The 20230-nt window shown below is 47.6% G+C and overlaps 1 protein-coding gene across 1 annotated transcript in view; it reads right to left on the reverse strand.

The window, feature by feature from the left end:
• Positions 1–664: 664 nt before the first annotated feature.
• Positions 665–20230, reverse strand: part of LOC147667593 (mediator of RNA polymerase II transcription subunit 19-like) — a 31754-nt gene continuing 12188 nt past the window's right edge. The window contains exons 4-6 of the mRNA XM_086948796.1: positions 17294–17390; positions 3765–3859; positions 665–1995 (exon numbers count right to left, since the gene is read on the reverse strand). Of these exons, the coding sequence (XP_086804922.1) occupies positions 1927–1995; positions 3765–3859; positions 17294–17390 (261 nt within the window). The 3' untranslated portion in view covers positions 665–1926. The remainder of the gene's footprint in view (positions 1996–3764; positions 3860–17293; positions 17391–20230) is intronic.

Below are 20230 nucleotides of genomic sequence, written 5' to 3' on the forward strand. Positions count from 1 at the left end.
ACAAAAGCAGACAGTCTCTGATTGTAAAATCAGATTATCTTCGAGTCTTTCTAGTACTGATACAATGAGCTCCAGGTTTCCTATACTGGAGTTCACCACTTTGCCATGAAGGGAGGTGAACGCACCCATTGCAAGACCAGAGTGACGTCTGTGTTCTAGATCCACTGATTCAAAGAATACAATCCATCGACAGGCGAACATTACTGAACCTCTGGCTTCAGTCTTTGTACAGACATGGGAAAGGAAGCAGCGGAAAGCTTTGAAGCAAATAAAGATTTGTCTCTGGTGAAGAGCTACTCGTGTCGCAGATAAACTGACTTTTAGCAAGAATCAAGGAAAACCTTTTAGCACATGGCTTGCAACAGAAATTGGTTATTAATCAAACACCTGCACTTACCTGAACTTCGTAATAAATTCACCCACTGGTTGTTTCACTGATCCCTAGAAAACAAACCATATGCCCAATAGTAATAGATCACTGCCCCATGTATCTGTTTTTTTCTGTATCCTTTGCAAAATCTTGCCCAGCAAAGCACTCCAACATGAATCTGACACAAAAGTACAGAGGTAGAGACCTGAAATTCCATACACATAGAATTTTCGCAATATGAGGATAATTTTTTTTTATATTAAAAAAAAAAATATATATATGAGGTAAACAGTATAGGCTTTCCATTGTATTTATTTAAAATACACAAAAATAAAAATAGGATAATGTTTTATAAACATAAATAACCAAAACATAAGGCTGATGTGATAATCAAACCTTTGTTCCATTACAAACAAATTATACATTTCAAAAGAAACAGAGGCAGAGCTATTGGCTCAGATTTTTAGAATGGAATTCCAGTCATTTCCGAGACCCCTGAAATCTCCAATGCCAAATCCAGTCAGCCTCAATGTTCGCAAGAAAGGCTTGCACTTTTTCTTTGTGCACAGGCCAATGTACATGTCTGAATCCATGGGAGTTCCACATCCATACATGCAGGCAGTCTTTCTGTCTGTAAAAACAAGTTTGCGCCTTTGTGGAGGTTATCGGTGGGTCTGGCCTTGAAATACCCCCTGCGGTTACCAATCTAGTCTGCAGACAAGCTGGATACTTGCGATGGAGCGCTCCTTACACAACCATGCAGATGTCTATGATCCCCTAGGACTCACAAACAGGATGGGTATGTACACAGCCTTGCCATTTATAGTCTCGACGCACACATTTACGTACAGTTCCAACAACCCATGGAATTCTTTGAACAGTGGGGTTACTAGGTCGGTCTATACCTTTGCATCCATGGTTTGAACTCTCTGCCGAGGCCGGTCAACCAGTGATTGGTCTAGATTTCTCTAATGAAAACGACTAGTTGTAGAATGTGACAATGTTTGTAAGCCTGGTTCATACGCTATATGCACAGGACTAGTTCTAAACACCCTGGAATTTAGGTGATTTGGCTACAGACAGTTTAGAGGTTTGTACTTTCAAGCCCTAGCTCCATGCTGTGGATTAGGAGCCCCTGGAAATTCCTAGTCAAGTGGCTAGAATGTTGCTTTTGTCATTTCAATATATTGTGCTAAATTTAGGATAGCCTAAAATACTCCAGGATGGATGGCTAGCTTCCAGACAGTCAGAGTTTGTAAACTTCGTTCACACTCTGTACACAAGTCCAAAGCCACCTAGAATTCACCAACTCATGAGGAAGAACGTAGATAATCTTGGCAGGTTAAAGCAAAACTCGTTCTGCATACACAGGTTGTCCAACTACAGGTCTGAAACTCACAGTTCCTGAACAAGGCTCAAGTCTTCAATAGCACCAAGGTTGGCCAATGGGAGTCTCCACTTTACACGCTCCCTCCAGGTAGGGCACAAGCTAAGAATGATAGAATGGTGCCCGTTTCAACCATCTTTTTGCCAGAATGCGCCCTTTCACAGGACTTCTATCGAAGGCTGCTGTTGCTGCTGGCCTGAGAGCTTCCAACACCAGGGTGATCCGGGCTGTGACGGTTCTGCAGGAAATAAAAAGATATGTAATTAAGTTTAGTGTTGCTATTGTGTCTGACCAAGAGCACACGGCAGGCCTTTGTCTTTGATGAAACACAAGCTGGAGGAAAAAGCCATCTGGAGCCTGGAGGAGTCAACTTAGGATCAATGTGGCAAGTGGAGGTAGTTATTAGGTGACCCACAGAACACACATTAGTAAGAGGCAGCTGAAGAGGGAATCTGGGTACTTGTTAAATACTGAGCTTCGTTCAGTGAAAACAGAGACATTGCCATAAACATGCGCTCAATAGGGTTATACACAGGATAACAAGACTGAACAGGGTCTTCTCAGCACATGGGTAGCACAGGGAGACGATAACTACGAAAGTGATTAACCCAGACTACCCACATCAGGAAAACATAAGAGGAAATATGGGACTACCAGAGCTATCTTACAGCAGAATCCGCATCAGGAAAACAAGTTGAAACGTGGGAGTGTAACTCTCCGAAAGACCCTCATGAAACATTCAGGTGGGAGTATGATCAACGCTAGAGGGCTCTCATTAACAGGACAAGTGCAGATATGGGGCTGGGAGTGTGATCATGCAGAACCCCTTTAGGAAGGCACGTGGAAATGGGGACCTGGTGCGCAGTCATCACTATAGGACCCTGGTCTGTGATCCAGGGTGGAAATAACAAATGACCACGAGAGGATCTTGGTCGGTGATCCAGGGTGGAAATAATGACCACAAGAGGATCTGTGTCGGTGATCCAGGGTGGAAATAACAAATGACCTAGAGAGGATCTTGGTCGGTGATCCAGGGTGGAAATAACAAATGACCTAGAGAGGATCTTGGTCGGTGATCCAGGGTGGAAATAACAAATGACCTCGAGAGGATCTTGGTCGGTGATCCAGGGTGGAAATAACAAATGACCTCGAGAGGATCTTGGTCGGTGATCCAGGGTGGAAATAACAAATGACCTTGAGAGGATCTTGGTCGGTGATCCAGGGTGGAAATAACAAATGACCTAGAGAGGATCTTGGTCGGTGATCCAGGGTGGAAATAACAAATGACCTAGAGAGGATCTTGGTCGGTGATCCAGGGTGGAAATAACAAATGACCTAGAGAGGATCTTGGTCGGTGATCCAGGGTGGAAATAATGACCACAAGAGGTTCTTGGTCGGTGATCCAGGGTGGAAATAATGACCACAAGAGGATCTTGGTCGGCGATCCAGGGTGGAAATAAGAGCTCACCAATAGAGCACAACTGTCACGGAGACAGGGACGATTTAAGTGACAGGAAGGATCTGTCCCCCAAGATATTGTGGTAGACAAAAGGAGAAGCAACTGATACCGGAAGTGAGAATTCCACCCAATACACGCGAAAGACAATGCGAGCTACAATAGGAGAGTGTGCTGGAAGCCGAATGTGTGATTCGACAGCCATCATTACCAGGAGCGCATGTAGACAGACTGAGGACCATTCTCAGACAGCCAACAACCATGTCTGAAGACACTTGTCACACAAGAAGACTCATTGGGCAAATACTGAGAAGAACCAACACGTTCATCACGTAGAAGCAAGTGAAATCAAAACACAATATTCCACAGGGAGATAAGCCAGATTTGAGGCAACAATGCTCCCAGTGGACGTCTGCAGGGCATAAGATCAAAAATGTGTCCTCGCCCCTGCCCCAGATGACGTGTCCTACCCCACGTCATGGACTAGAAAGTAACCAATGCTGTATTTTATTTTAAGGTAGTCTTGAGGTGTCAACATTTTCTCCTCTCACCTTTTTTTTCTTTTTTTCCTTTTTCTTCTTCTTCCGCTCTGGATCTTCCTCTTTCTTCTTTTTTTTCTTCTTGTGATCAGAGTCTGAGGGTGTCTCTGGGGAAAAGGTTCATAGGAAAGACATATTAAGATAATCACGTTTGACAGTCCTTAACATACCGCCATTATTCCTCTGCTTTTGCAGTTTTTTGGGCCCCACTTTTAGTGCTCGCTATTAAAGGAGTGAAGCTAAGCAGGGACTGTCACTTCATTTTATAGAGATGGGAGCTCTCAGACCAGGAAACAATACTCCAGATAAAGCCCCTGCTAGAGACATTCATAGTGATGGCAGATCTTGTACATGATTTCCCGTTCCCCATCATAAAAAGTTTTAATGAGTCACATGTCCATTCTCAAAAGGGCTTTAGAAGCCTTTACTTGGTAGGACGACAGAGGACATGTACCTGCAACCTGGTGTGTAACGTATGACAGTTCTCCCCTCTTCGACTAGGCAGTGTTGAGTTCTACAGGTATTCACTTCATGGAGACCCAACATCATCGCCTGTCACTTACAATCCTCTCACTGACCATCCTGACTCCTGCAGAGGTGGTCGCTCCCCACGCTCCCTGATCTCGTAGCGCTGGACTGCTACATTGCCTGATTTCATATTGTGCCAGATTGGTATCGTAGTGCTGCGCTGGACTGTAACATTGCCTGCATTTAAATTGTGCCACATCGTAGCGCTATATCGTAGCGCTATATCGCATTGCCTTAGTGTTTGATTAGCCTGGTTTCGCTTTTGTTTCTGCTGCCATTTTGTTGTTTGTTTGACTCCCAGCCCGCCCCTCCACCCCGCTCCCGCCTCCCAGCTGCTCCTCCCTCCCACAGATAGCATAGGAATCGTCCTGCCTTCCCTAGCACTGTGACCATCCTGACTCCTGCAGAGGTGGTCGCTCCCCACGCTCCCTGATCTCGTAGCGCTGGACTGCTACATTGCCTGATTTCATATCGTGCCAGATTGGTATCGTAGTGCTGCGCTGGACTGTAACGTTGCCTGCATTTAAATTGTGCCACATCGTAGCGCTATATTGTTTCTGCTGCCATTTTGTTGTTTGCTTGACTCCCAGCCCGTCCCTCCACCCCGCTCCCGCCTCCCAGCTGCTCCTCCCTCGCCCCACCCCCCTCCACTATCCACTTATGACAGATGCTTTTGCGCGCAGCGGACGCGCTGAAGGTGCGCCAAAGGTAAGCCCGTCCGCGCCAGACCCCTGTTCCCCGCAAAATCCACTCCACCCGCATAACGTACGACGCCGCTACCCTCTCAGCACTTAACCCCGGCCGAATCCCAAACTGCTACCAAGCCGCCCCAGGACACATCCATGGACCCTTCACCTGCCGCTCCTGCAAGTTCGACAGCATCAGGACCCACACCAAATCCACTAACTCCAAACAGAGCTCCAACACTAACCACCTGAAATGCATACTACACAACACCCGTTCGGTCCACAGACACGCCATTGACCTTTAGAACCTACTCGACACTACATCGCCGGACGTCGCCTTCCTTACAGAAACCTGGATGAATGCCTCATCAGCTCCCGACATCGCCAAAGCCATCCCGGACGGCTACAAGATCACCCGAAAGGACCGCACCAACCAAACAGGAGGAAGCATCGCCATCGTCCATAAGAACACCATCCGCATCACGACCAGTTCCGACGACAACCTCGCTACCGCCGAACACCTTCACTTCCAGATCCACACCGACCCCAAGAACACACTCAGAGGCACCCTCATCTACAGGCCACCAGGACCCCGCACACAATTCAGCGAAGACATCACTGACTTCATCAGCCCACACGCCCTCCCCTCCGAGGACTACATTCTACTGGGAGACCTCAACTTCCACCTGGAAAAGAAAAACGACAGCAACACCACCACCCTTCTGGACAACCTGGCCAACCTCGGACTCGAACAACTTGTTGATACCCCCACCCACTATGCCGGACACACACACGAACCAATCTTCACCTCCAGCAGTGAAGTAGTGTGGCTCACTGGTTAGAGGCGGCAGACCCGAGAGCAGAGGACGGCCCGGGACCAGGGTTCGATTCCCGGCGCGGCAGGTTTCTGGACCAGGGTCAGCGGACTCGATAATTCTCTCGCCTCGGTGCCCACTCTGATCAGCGTTCACACTCGGCAACTCTGGGCATTAGCTTGCCTCATCTTCACTAACGGCCCCACCAGACCGCCGGGGATGCCTGGTCTCACCCTGGAGATACCCATTAAGGGACCATCTCTCAGGGAAGCCAGGAAGGGTTTCGCAGCGGTCGAAGCGCCTTGGGACCCTCCGGGTAAGTAGTGCGCTATATAAATGCCTATATATACATACATACAGCAAGCACATCTCCTTCAACCACACCACAGCTCTCCATTGGACGGACCACAGCTGCGTTCACTTAAACTACAAAAAGACCACAACCCACAGCCTCCCACAACCAGTTCCCTGAAGAAACTGGAACAAAATTACCACCGACCAGCTCTTCACATCGCTCCACCAAAACCCTCCTACCAAATCATTGGACCCAAACCAAGCAGCCACCAACCTCACACAATGGATCACCCACAGCGCCGACGAACTAGCACCCTTGAAAAACCATCAAATCAAGCAAGGTAGCAAAAAAGCCCCCTGGTTCAACGATGACCTTAAGAAATCCAAGAAGTTCTGTCGCACCCTCGAGAAAGCCTGGAGAAAAAACCCAACCACTGACAACCTGACCACCTTCAAGAACGCCACCCGCAAATACCACCAACTTATCCGATCCACCAAGAAATCAGCATTCAAGGATCGACTTGACAACAACGCCCACAACAGCAAGGAACTATTCAACATCGTCAAAGAATTTACCAACCCCAGCGCCGGCACCAACGACATCACTCCCTCCCAAGACCTCTGCGACTCCCTAGCCTCATTCTTCCACAACAAAATCGCCGACATACATCTTGGAAAACCAGTCCGGAGACCAGTCCGCTCCACCCACCTCCAAACCAAAACCCCCCTCTAACAACCTTTGCACCTGGAACCCAATCACCACTGAAGACACCATCCGCCTGATGAACTCCATCCACTCAGGATCGCCAACCGACCCATGTCCCCACCACATCTTCAACAAAGCAGACTCCATCATCGCACCCCATCTCCGAGACGTCATCAACTGCTCCCTCAACTCCGCTACCTTCCCGGAAAGCTGGAAACATGCCGAACTCAGCGCCCTTCTGAAGAAACCCACAGCAGACCCCACTGAACTTAAGAACTACCGCCCCATCTTGCTCCTCCCATTCCCTGCCAAAGTCATTGAGAAAGCCGTCAACAGTCCGCTCGCCGCCTTCCACGAATCCAACAAATCCCTCAACCCCTCACAGTCCGGCTTCCGAGCCAAACAGCACCGAAAACGCCCTAATCGCAGCAACAGACGACATTCGAAAACTACTGGACAACGGAGATACAGTTGCCCTCATCCTACTTGACCTATCCGCAGCCTTCGACACAGTCTGTCATAGCACCCTCATACAACGCCTCAGCAACGTCGGAATACAAGGAAAAGCATTGGACTGGATCATCTCGGTCCTCGCCGGAAGAACCCAGAGAGTCCGCCTCCCCACTTTTAGATCAGAGGCCACCAAAGTCATCTGCGGCATACCACAAGGATCATCACTCAGTCCCACCCTCTTCAACGTATACATGCGTCCCCTCTCATCCATCGCGCGCCAACACAACATCAACATCAACATCATCTCCTACGCAGACGACACCAAGCTGATCCTCTCCCTCACCAAAGACCCAAACACCGCCAAAACCAACTTACACGAAGGAATGAAAGATGTAGCCGAGTGGATGAAAAACAGCCGTTTAAAACTGAACTCGGACAAAACGGAAGTCCTCATCTTAGGCTCATCCCCCTCTGCTTGGGACGACTCATGGTGGCCATCGGCCCTGGGAACCGCACCCATACCAACGGACCACGCACGTAACCTGGGCTTCATCTTGGACTCCTCCCTCTCGATGACCAGCCAAGTCAACACCGTCTCATTATCATGCTTCAACATCCTACGCATGCTCAAAAAAAATCTTCCGTTGGATCCCCCACCGAAACAAGAAAAACGGTCACCCACGCACTGGTCACAAGCCGACTGGATTACGGAAACACCCTTTACGCCGGAACCACAGCTAAGCTACAGAAAAAACTCCAACGCATCCAAAACGCCTCAGCCAGACTCATACTAGACATCCCCAGCCAAGATCACATTTCCGGTCACCTGAAAGACCTCCACTGGCTCCCCGTCAACAAGAGAATAACGTTCCGTCTCCTCACCCACGCACACAAAGCCCTCTACGACCTAGGACCCGAATGCCTCAACACGCGCCTGTCCTTTTACACCCCCACCAGACAACTACGATCGTCCAATCAAGCCCTCGCCGCAATTCCGCGCATCCATAGATCAACCATGGGGGGTAGATCCTTCTCCTTAGCGGCCAAAAGTTGGAATTCTCTCCCCACCCACCTCCGCCTTACACAGAACCACCTCTCCTTCAGAAAGCAACTAAAAACTTGGATAAATCGATAAGTAAAGTACCCCCCTCCCCCACGCGCCTTGAGACCCTCTGGGTGAGTAGTGCGCTATACAATTTTGAACTTGAACTAGATTCGAGCCTGGATGAACTAAAAACATGTTGAAGTTGAACTGGTTTAAGTCAGTGCGAGTGAGAACGGTATTTCTCACTGAATGCCAAAATCTTTTGGGACTCCCAGGGAACCAGCCTAACCACAGTATTGAAGGTTCAGACCTCGGGCCTCTATTAGATTCAGATATTTCACTTGTTCCTCCTGTTGCAGCAGCCATGAACTGCTGTTTATTTTCTTCTTCGAGTCATTAACAAATGTGTATTCCATCTCACATTTCTTCAACAAACTGCAGTTGTCGGTCCTAGTGGACGCGAGCAGTATATCTCTAGCTGTACAAGCAAGTTCAGGTGCTCCCAGGGAGTGCAGACAACAGCTGTGCAGGTTCTATCATCCCTGATGAAATAAGCAAGCTCAGGAGGTCACATGAGTGCAGACCAGAGCTGTGCAGGTTCTGCCATCCCTGCTGAAATAAGCAAGCTCAGGAGGTCACATGAGTGCAGACCAGAGCTGTGCAGGCTCGGTCATCCCTGATGAAATATACAAGCTCGGGAGGTCACATGAGTGCAGAGCTGTGCAGGCTCTGCCATCCCTGCTGAAATAAGCAAGCCCAGGTCACAGGATTGCAGACCACAGCACTGCAGGGTTCACCATCCCTGATGAAACAGAATGCTCAGGAGGTGAAAAGGAGTGCAGACCACAGCACGGCAGGGCTCACCATCCCGGATGAAATAAGCAATCTCAGGAGGTCACAGGAGTGCAGACCACAGCACTGCAGGGTTCACCATCCCTGATGAAACAGAATGCTCAGGAGGTGAAAAGGAGTGCAGACCACAGCACGGCAGGGTTCACCATCCCGGATGAAATAAGCAATCTCAGGAGGTCACAGGATTGCAGACCACAGCACGGCAGGGTTCACCATCCCGGATGAAATAAGCAATCTCAGGAGGTCACAGGAGTGCAGACCACAGCACAGCAGGGTTCACCATCCCTGATGAAATAAGCAAGCCCAGGTCACAGGAGTGCAGACCACAGCACGGCAGGGTTCACCATCCCTGATGAAATAAGCAAGCCCAGGTCACAGGAGTGCAGACCACAGCACGGCAGGGTTCACCATCCCTGATGAAATAAGCAAGCCCAGGTCACAGGAGTGCAGACCACAGCACGGCAGGGTTCACCATCCCTGATGAAATAAGCAAGCCCAGGTCACAGGAGTGCAGACCACAGCACTGCAGGGTTCACCATCCCTGATGAAACAGAATGCTCGGGAGGTGAAAAGGAGTGCAGACTCAAGCACTGCAGGGTTCACCATCCCGGATGAAATAAGCAATCTCAGGAGGTCACAGGAGTGCAGACCACAGCACGGCAGGGTTCACCATCCCGGATGAAATAAGCAATCTCAGGAGGTCACAGGAGTGCAGACCACAGCAGGGTTCACCATCCCTGATGAAATAAGCAAGCCCAGGTCACAGGAGTGCAGACCACAGCACGGCAGGGTTCACCATCCCTGATGAAATAAGCAAGCCCAGGTCACAGGAGTGCAGACCACAGCACGGCAGGGTTCACCATCCCTGATGAAATAAGCAAGCCCAGGTCACAGGAGTGCAGACCACAGCACGGCAGGGTTCACCATCCCTGATGAAATAAGCAAGCCCAGGTCACAGGAGTGCAGACCACAGCACGGCAGGGCTCACCATACCTGATGAAATAAGCAAGCCCAGGTCACAGGAGTGCAGACCACAGCACTGCAGGGTTCACCATCCCTGATGAAACAGAATGCTCGGGAGGTGAAAAGGAGTGCAGACTCAAGCACTGCAGGGTTCACCATCCCGGATGAAATAAGCTATCTCAGGAGGTCACAGGAGTGCAGACCACAGCACTGCAGAGTTCACCATCCCTGATGAAATAAGCAATCTCAGGAGGTCACAGGAGTGCAGACCACAGCACTGCGGGGTTCACCATCCTGGATGAAATAAGCAATCTCAGGAGGTCACAGGAGTGCAGACCACAGCACTGCGGGGTTCACCATCCCGGATGAAATAAGCAATCTCAGGAGGTCACAGGAGTGCAGACCACAGCACTGTAGGGTTCACCATCCCTGATGAAACAGAATGCTCGGGAGGTGAAAAGGAGTGCAGACTCAAGCACTGCAGGGTTCACCATCCCTGATGAAATAAGCAATCTCAGGAGGTCACAGGAGTGCAGACCACAGCACTGCGGGGTTCACCATCCTGGATGAAATAAGCAATCTCAGGAGGTCACAGGAGTGCAGACCACAGCACTGCGGGGTTCACCATCCCGGATGAAATAAGCAATCTCAGGAGGTCACAGGAGTGCAGACCACAGCACTGCAGGGTTCACCCTCCTGGATGAAATAAGCAAGCTCAGGAGGTCACATGAGTGCAGACCAGAGCTGTGCAGGCTCGGTCCTCCCTGATGAAATATACAAGCTCGGGAGTCACAGGAGTGCAGACCACAGCACTGCAGGGTTCACCATCCCGGATGAAACAGAAAGCTCGGGAGGTGAAAAGGAGTGAAGACTCAAACACTGCAGACTCTGCGATCCTGACAAAAGTCATGTTCTCCAGCTGCAAGAACCAGGGGTAATTGGGAGCCACTGGGCCAATTCAAGGAAGGCTTCCTGCATTCCTTAGGGCCACGATGACTATGCCCCCTGGCCTGCTGAGTGCCCCATGAACCATAAACATTATAAAAAACAAGCATTTACAATGCAACGGTTTCGCCTTACAAAAAGTTAGACACGCTTTCAGTTTTAGTAGAGGAGACCCCTTGCCTCCCACTGCAGCTGAAGCATTTCAGCGCTGTGAATTAACCCCCTCCTGGGAGAGTTAGCTCTACTTTTTCAGAGAACTTTTAAGGCATCTGCAAAGTAGACTCTGGCCCAGGGCCCCAGCCTTTCAAAGGGGGTGGGAGTGAAGGGGAGGTGTGGTGTGAAAGAGCCAGCTCTGTTCTACAGATTTTTGCGCTCATCACTTAAACTATTTCCAAGATTGTCTTTAAAAATTAATCTATTTTTTAATGTATATTACAGACATTTTGCAGACAAAATGTGTTATACAAGGAAGCCATAGCTGGATGGATTAGTGAAAGTATGAATGGATGAGTGAAGGGGTGAATGGAATGATGAGGGAAAGGATGGATAGATGAGTGAATGAGTGGAAGGATGGATGAGAGAAAGCGTAAATAAATAGATGTATGTGTGAAACGGTGGATGTATGCGTAAGGGTGGATGGATGAGTGAAAGGATGGATAGATGAGTGAAAGGGTGGATGGATAATGAGTGAAGGGTGAATGGATAATGAGAGAAAAGATGGATGGATGCATGAGTGGAATGTTGGATGAGAGTAAATTAATTATTTTATTGGTGGAAGTGTAGATGGATGTGTAAAAAAAGGTGGATGTATTATTGAAATGGTGGATGGATCAATAAAAGGGAGGCTGATGCATCAGTCAGTGGATGGATGAGAGAAATTATGGATGCATTGATGTATTGATAAGTGAAAGGATGAATGAATAGATAGATGGATGAGTGAAAGCGTGGATTTAAGGATGTATGAGTGACATTTCACAAAATGGGAGCGAAATTAGGAAAGCAAGAGGGGGGTTCTAGAAAGAGGGTAAGGTAGCTGAAAAAAGGAGTTTACAGGAAAGGCAGAGGAAGAAGGCGAGTGCTCAAGGAAACTATTCACGGAACCAACTTTACTCTAGCAGCAGTCTGGCTTTTCTGATTTCTGGCAGCCCCCAGGTTCAACTCTGAAATCCAGAATTCAGGTATTTGGGGAAGGTGCCTCAACTATATCGAACCTGCAGGGCTTTAGAACACTAGATTGAGGCAAAGGTGTTGCTACTCAAGAGAGACCCCGTCACTGTAAAGAAATAAGATTCTGGGTGCCGTTACTGTCCAGAGACCACAGAGCAGATGCAAGTCTACACTTTCTGAGACTTTGATTTAGCAAAGAGTGCTTGGAACACAGCACTGGTGTTCTCAGATGTTATAGCCATGGGAGAAAATCCAGCAAAATATAACTCAGGCTGCATCACTCATGTATTTGTGGAGTCCAGAGTCAAAAAATTGAAGCGGAGTCCTTCGTAGTATGAGGAACTGTTTCAAAGTTCAAAGAAATATCCAGTGAAAGAGAACCAAGGCAGATCCATCATCAGTGTGATCTAGAGGTACTAGTCATGTTAGTTACTTCATCTTTAACAAATAGGGCCCCGTTGCTTTAAAATGTATAAATAAATGTCGCACCATGAGAAAGCAGGGTGCCTAGGGAATAACGACCCTCTACGCAGCCTTCTGACAGGGCAGCACTGTGCTTACTGTAACATGCACAAAAATGTAAGGCTGCTGCTACTTATTATGGTTCTATTTTGAGTAAATACACTACAATCATGGCTTTTTCAATCCCCGCATTGCAACACTTTCTTTATTACCGCTCTTTATCCATGCTGCCATCTTGGAAATGATCACCCCCACATGGCTGCGGCTCTTCATGTTCAAACCTTTATTAGCCTTCTTTGTCTACCCAGAGTGGTACTGGTGGTGCTTTTCTTTCAGTGTTGCAATGCCTTTGTCTTCTCATCACACATTTCTGCAGTATTGTCTTTGTAAGGCCTTAGTCAAAACTCTTAAGATTTGCCTTTTCATGACTTCAAAGGAATCCATTCATTGCCTGACACTAAAAGTCAAGCTGATTTGAAAAGATTATGCCCAAACTGCTATAATTCCATAGCCACGCCTTTCTTAATCTCGGTTTCTGCTGCGAGTTGACTTCCTTTCAGTGCTAATAAAAAAGGCCTGACCTACATACAATTTTAGGGGAATTATCTCAGTGTGAGGTAATTGAATGGGACACTCAAGAACAAACTTCAATAAAAATAAATCACCAGATGAAGTTGACAGAGTGAGGGGGAGAAGAGGAAACAGAAGATGCGCTGTCAGCCCATCAGCCTGGGCACTGGCGTGCACTAATGTATTATTCTCTGGGTGAATGTTCTTAATGTGCTGCTTTGACAAGATAATTTCCCCTCCTGACAGGTCGATAGTGGACAATTACATGCCCTGAATGGCACATTTTACAACAAAATTCTCGGTGTCAGGCACAGTGCGCAATTAAGCTTTCTCCCACACTCTAATCATGCTGAAAGGTTGGAATTACCGGGAACAGGGTGAAACTGCCACAAAAAAAAATCAATGCTGTACATGTTTTTAAATATAGCAACTTATTACTAAAGTGAATTTATTGTGTGGCTGTCTCAAAAACGACTCGCCTGTGCCAGCTGAATACTGCATGCACTGAAAAGTAAGTCCAGAGCGAAGTTATTTTGCGCGTCTCCTGCACACATTACATGTAATGCATATGAAGCTGTTCTAGAGGCGGATTTGGCGCTCATTTCTCGCAGCGACGCGTGCACCAGACTCCATCCCAAAATAAACAAACAACACAAGTGTCAGACCTGACAAGAGTCCAAGGGGAAAAAAAAGTTAATTTGGTGAAGTGCCCTTCGCCCCCACGTGTCTGCCAAGGGACACAAGCCGGCTTTGGGAAGGAACAGCCAAGAGGGAGACAGTGCAGCAGGAAGAGACAGCTGCAAGCTGCGCTTGGCCGGTGACTGCATTGGACCGCGGGATGTTTCAAAACGAGAGAGTAAAAGAAAGGAAAAAGTCCAGACATAGATTGAGCAAAGAGGAACTAGTACACCTCCTGATCACAGAGAAGTGTGACGAGCGGTACGTCCGAGCACACGAGGCTCTTAACGTGAACCCGGGCAATGCCAGGGAGGATGTGCCAGGGAGTACATGCACACGGGTGGATGTTTAAGGAGAGCCCTAGGGCGCTTCAGGCAGGTGCACAAGGGCATGAACCTCGATTCCAGAAGGGGTGGGTGGTAAGGGCACATGCCGGCGGCAGAGATAGGGCACAGCAGGTCCACCCGGGTACATTTATTCAGCCTTCTCGTTCTGTCAGCCCTCGCCTTTCACTATCACAAGAACCACTGCCCTAATGCAAGCACGGCTAATGTCCCCTCCCGTGATCAGTAGAGTAATAAAATAGTCCTATATGGGGTGCAGCGGGACTTGGTGCCACTGCACCTGCTGCACGACGGATAACTACCCCCCCCCCCAATTCCTGTCATCATAGTTACCTAAAACTGTCATAGCTCCCCCCAGTGACCCAGTGATACGCCAGCATCGCAAGCTGCACCCTCGGCCATGGGAGAACCGGTTGGCTGTCAAAGTAAAATGAAAGCAAGGTGAGGGAGTAAACAGCTCACTCTCTGGGTGCGGACTGTCATTAAAGCTACACGTGGGACACTCAGTGAGTTAAACAAAACTCATCCAAGGCGGAGATCCCACGGCAGGGTCCGGCTGCTCACCCCGGAGGCACTCGACGCATGCACGGGCGGGGTGCCAAAACCAAACACTGCGTAAAGCAACCCATGACGTAGTGCACACTTTACACCCTGCAATGAGACCCAGTAGGCTTTGAAACCATGTGTCGCAGTAACTACAAATAAAAGCAAGCATCGCACAAGGCACTGGATTCGGGGACCACAACGAGCCCTTCCTCGGAGGGCTACAGAGCCGTCTGAGGGCAGCACACAGCTGCGCTTGCAAAGATCACACGCCACGGCACACGGGAAGCGGTGACTGAGTCCGGCTTCGGGAGAGCACACACTGTAAACAAGGAGCACGTGCACGGGGCTTTGGCTCTTGCAGCTTCACTGTCAGAGCCCTCAGTGCTACACTGCATTCTGGTACTTGCAGTTCAGGGTTTTAGAGGATTATAAATCAAAATTAGCAATGGCATACATTAAAATAAAACGTATAAGACAGAGTTAGTTAAGCACCCTGGCACGGGACAGCGGGAGGGGGGGGGGGGGGGGGGGAAGGAACGCACTCACCTGGACTTCTTCCGGCGGCCGTGGTCGGCATGAAATGAGGAAAACAAACAGCAAAAAAAAAAAAGTCAGGTCCCGGGCCGCGCTGTGATTGGCTGACGTCACGGGGGTGTCCCGGGCCGGCAGCCAATCACAGCGCGGCCCGGGAATGACGTCACGGGGGTGTCCCGGGCCGGCAGCCAATCGCAGCGCGGCCCGGGACAAAGGGGCGGGGCTTATAAAAAGCACCAGAAACGCCCCCGAATCGCGTTTTCTGGAGAAAGCGTGATTGACAGCCTCTGTCTCCCAATGGCTAGTCTCCATTTATGGAGCTAGCCAATTGGAAACAGAGGCTGTCCTAACCTCACTACTGAAAACAAAAGATTTCGATCTGGGAGGGGCTTCGCCCCTCGCCAGGTTTCGAAACCTAATAAATGCCCCCCTCGGCCCGCTGCATGCCCTGCGGGTGGAGGGTCTAAAACTTGATGGAAATAAATGCTCCCCTGGGCCCGCTGCCCACAAGGCACATGAGGCAGTAACTAATCACCTTTTTGGCCTGTTGCCAATAGGACAACTTGGACCCAGGCCCTAATCATTTTAAAGAATGCATGCCCATTGGGCCCACCACGTGCCGTTTGGGCAACAGGCTCAAAACTTGATAAACGTTAATGTCCCCCAGCTGCCACGTGGGTAGCTGGCCCAGGGAGGGCATTACTTTTTATTGTATTGTAATTGCATTTATGTAGCGCTTACTACTTCCGACGAGGCGTTGAAGAGCTTTTTTAGTGAATAGCACATTACTCCGGAACCCATTAAGGATTAGTGGTGAATTAGTATAGTGAAATATGAAAGTAAGATACACACCACTCAAATTAGTCAGGTATTTGTATTGAAGAGAACAGTGGCAGGATAGAAGAGGGAAGGATTTAGAATTTGCTTTGGGGAGCTCATAGTAGTAGGAGGAGACATGAGATGAGTAACAGGTAGGTGAAGGGGGAAGAGTCAGAGGGAAGGGTTTAGAAAGGCTTAATTTTGGGGATCTGAATAGTAAAGAGGTATGAGATGATGCAAGGAGGGTTAGAAAGGGTTATTTTGAGGATTATAGTAGTGTTGTGGGGTTTGGGATGAGGTAGAGGATAGATTGATAGAGGTGTAGGGTGAAAAATAGGGTAGTGCATTGGAAATAGTAGAATGAGGTTTAAGATGAGTCCGTTGAGGTAGAAGATATATTGAGTTTTGGGCATGTGGCGGGCACAGAGTGCTTTTTTTATGTTTAGGGCTTTCTGCCCATGGGGCAGTGGTGGGCCCAAATGGCATTTTTTTAAAAATGTTAAATATACATGAAAATACCTAGATAAAGTACTGCAAAAATGCCACAACATTTTCTAATCCATACTGCAATATCCTAGAGGTGATCTGCATAAGTTAACAGCTCTGCGCTGCGTTGTGTCCAGGCCGCTGCTTCTCAGACCACTTTCCACCCTCATTACATTGCTCAATTCTTCCTCTTCTCTGGGGTGTTCAACCCTCTCTCATTTCTGCTTCATTCAGAGACCAGCATTACCCAACTCAAATATGAAAGCGCAGAGGAGAGCCGACTGAAAGCTGAGCCCCGTGGCCACCCGTCCATCACCTTCACTCTCAGACTGGACTCCATTTACCAGCACACTGAGCAAATTAAGACTTAATCCAGCTCACTGAGGAGTCTCCAGCCCTGGCTGGACCGTCGCTCATCCATTGCATCACACACGCTGCTCAACCTTCATTCACATTACAAGGCCCTTAGAAATGGAACACCTTTGAATGACTGGTCCTCCATGGCGATCAGGATGAAGGGCCAGTGTTTAACAGGCAAACATGTGTCCATCTCTGTGCGCTGGTGCTTTATCCGCCTTCTCCCGAGGTAATCATGAACAGAGAAGGCGGAAATCAATAAAGATCCATAGGGTCTGCTCCTCATATTACCTGGTGGCACAGGGTCCTGCGTTCGGCTCTGCTTGTGCTTGTGTTTACTCTTTTTCTTTGGGGGCTGGATGTGCATCAAGCGACACTGCTCTGGCAACTAGAAAAAAACATAAAGCAGACATAGCAAATGAGTGAAACAAAGGAACAACGCAGGGGGCCAGTGCTACCTCCACTACTAAATGGAGGAAACAGCATATGTTTAGGGCATCTGAAAAACCCTTTCCCTCGACTCCATGCAAAGTCCAACAGGAGCCAGGCTCCATCAAACTGTCCTCTCCTACTAGAGGGACAGTAAAAGTCCAGCAGCAGCCAATCTCTCTTAAGCTACCCTCACCTACTAGAGTGACAGTAAATCCGTTCCAGCACGCAAATGAAGCAGAGCGACAAATAGAGCAGCACTCATATCAAAAGACCCACAACTACATGGCAATCTATGCAAACCACCATAAGACTGTGAACCAGGGGGTGGCCTCTTCTAGAATGGCAGCTAAGAGGGAAGATCCTGGTGTCTTAGAATCCCAGCCCCTGAGTGGATCAAAAGCAGGCAATGTCTTTAATGCCAAGATTCCAAAAAACAAGAGAGAGACCCTTTGCACACAAAAGAAAAGGGGTTGAGACAAGTAACAAAAAGATGTCCCGGTGGTATTCTATCAAATCAAGCTGTCCTCTTACATACACATCCACTCATACTTGCCCCACATACAGACTAAATGCCTTGTTGACAGTACAAAAATATCTCCTTTATTTAAAAAAAACGAAAAAAAAACACTTTTTTCGTTTTATACACCATAAAAAGTTCAGAAAAGCAATTTCAATGTCATTAAAAACACATGCAATTCCATAAGTGGAAGAAGCAAACTTTTATATCACGGTCTCATTCACATAGATATGGCTTAACTTGTATGACACCAAATACAATATATTTCTTTATGTACCAAGTCATTACTGTTGCTCCATCGCAATTTATGAGCATATATCATTAAAATATATGATTATAGATAACACCAAATTCACAATATAAAAACAATATTCAAAGAGAAAAAAGTTGTTGATGCAGCGTTTTCGGTGGGATGAGATTGGTTGACACCACTTTCTTCCGGACAAACTCACAAGTTAAAAAACAGTATTGTTGAATTTAAAATAGAATTGTGGTTCATGTATAGTTATATGTACATTGTATTGATTCGATTTATCCCTGGGGTTCTGTTAACACCTCCTGTTGTCCTAGGATTAATGAAGGAATAAGCCAATCCTATAGTTGGAGGATGTCTAGATGCTTCAAAGTTACAACAGTGGGATTCATCAATTTCTGTACACCGTAATCCAAGTTAAGTGTATACCTCCCTTCAGTTTATATAGGTTTTACATAGAATATCGTTGGGGACCACACAATCTGGCAGCGGTATAAAGTATACGTCTGGTACGTATATTTCTCTCAGCATTCTCCTTAGAAAGCGCCAATATTTACTGATACTTGGTAGCTGTTAGCGGGATTATCATACGTGTATAAATCAATCGGGACGTCCTTCAAAATTTCCTTCAAAGGACGCAGAGAGAAATATTTGTAGAGAAGTATATTTTATAATACTGCAAGATTAGGTGTGGTATATTATATGAATAACCTATATAAACTGAAGGGAGGTACAACTTTTTTCTCTTTGAATATTGTTTTTATATTGTGCATTTTGGTGTTACCTATAATCATATATTTTAATGATATATGCTCATAAATTGCGATGGATCGAAGTTGCAGGAAATGGTCGCAAACACTGGGACACCCTGGGATGATATTCAGGACTGACACACAACCCACTCCCCTCCCTGGTAGAGGTAGTGTGTAGCCCCGACCTCCAGAGTGACATGGCCCCCTTTTTCAGAATCCTGCTGTCATTGGGCCCTATTAGAGCTGGCTTCCCCAGTTATACCAGGCACGGCAGCAGGTCTCTTGCGGCTCCCTAACCCCTCCTTGCTTAAGTTGTCCTCCTTTTAGTGTACCCTATATCCACAGTTTGGCCTAAGATGCACCGCGTCTGAAATTTCCGCAAGCGGTCCAGAGGTAAGATTCTTAGGCGCCGATACGCCTTTTGTGCAGGCGCGGTCAGGAGACTCTTTTTAACCGCAGTTACACAACCCATCTGTCCCCCCTTCTTTACGGACAGAGTACTAGATAATGTAACACTTGCAAATAACTACCCACCGTGTATAGGCATTGTTATGGTTGTATGCTTAAAATGTGCAAAATGTTAATAAGATTTAAATTGCGATGGAGCAACAGGAATGACTTGGTACATAAGGAAATGTGTTGCATTTGGTGTCATACAAGCTGAAACCATATACATGTGAATGAGACAGAGTATCAAAGTTCGCTTCTTGCACTTATGGAATTGCATGTGCTTATAATGAAATTGAAATTGCTTTTCTGAATTTTTTATGTGTATAAAACAAAAATAAATTGTGAAAACATTTTTTTTAATAAAGGAGGAGATATTTTTGTACTATCAACAAGACATTTAGTCTGTATGTGGGGGCACGTATGAGTGTATGTAAGAGGACAGCTTGATTTGATAGAATACCACAGGGGACATCTTAATGTTACTTTACTGCCAAGATGGCAGTCATCTGCAGTAACAGGTTTGACACGTGCTGCGCCCACAACCATGATCCAGCTGCACAGAGGGCATTGGTGGGCCCCAAATTAGTTACAAGTCTGGTGAAATGCAACTCATCAGTGGCCAGCGTATGTCCAGTTTTTGCTATAAGCCATAAGGTAGCAGGTGCTGTGATTAATACTGCATCCATTGGCATGTGAATTCACTGCTGCGCTCACCTGCTTCATGGCACTTACTCTACCCCAGGAGCCGAGTAATCTTCCCCCTGGAAAATACCCACAGTAAAGGTGGCTTAAGCATGTGAAAAGACCCAGTGGCTACTTCAGGA

This window comes from Lissotriton vulgaris, unplaced genomic scaffold (genome assembly GCF_964263255.1).
Source record: "Lissotriton vulgaris unplaced genomic scaffold, aLisVul1.2 SCAFFOLD_409, whole genome shotgun sequence".
NCBI lineage: Eukaryota > Metazoa > Chordata > Amphibia > Caudata > Salamandridae > Lissotriton > Lissotriton vulgaris.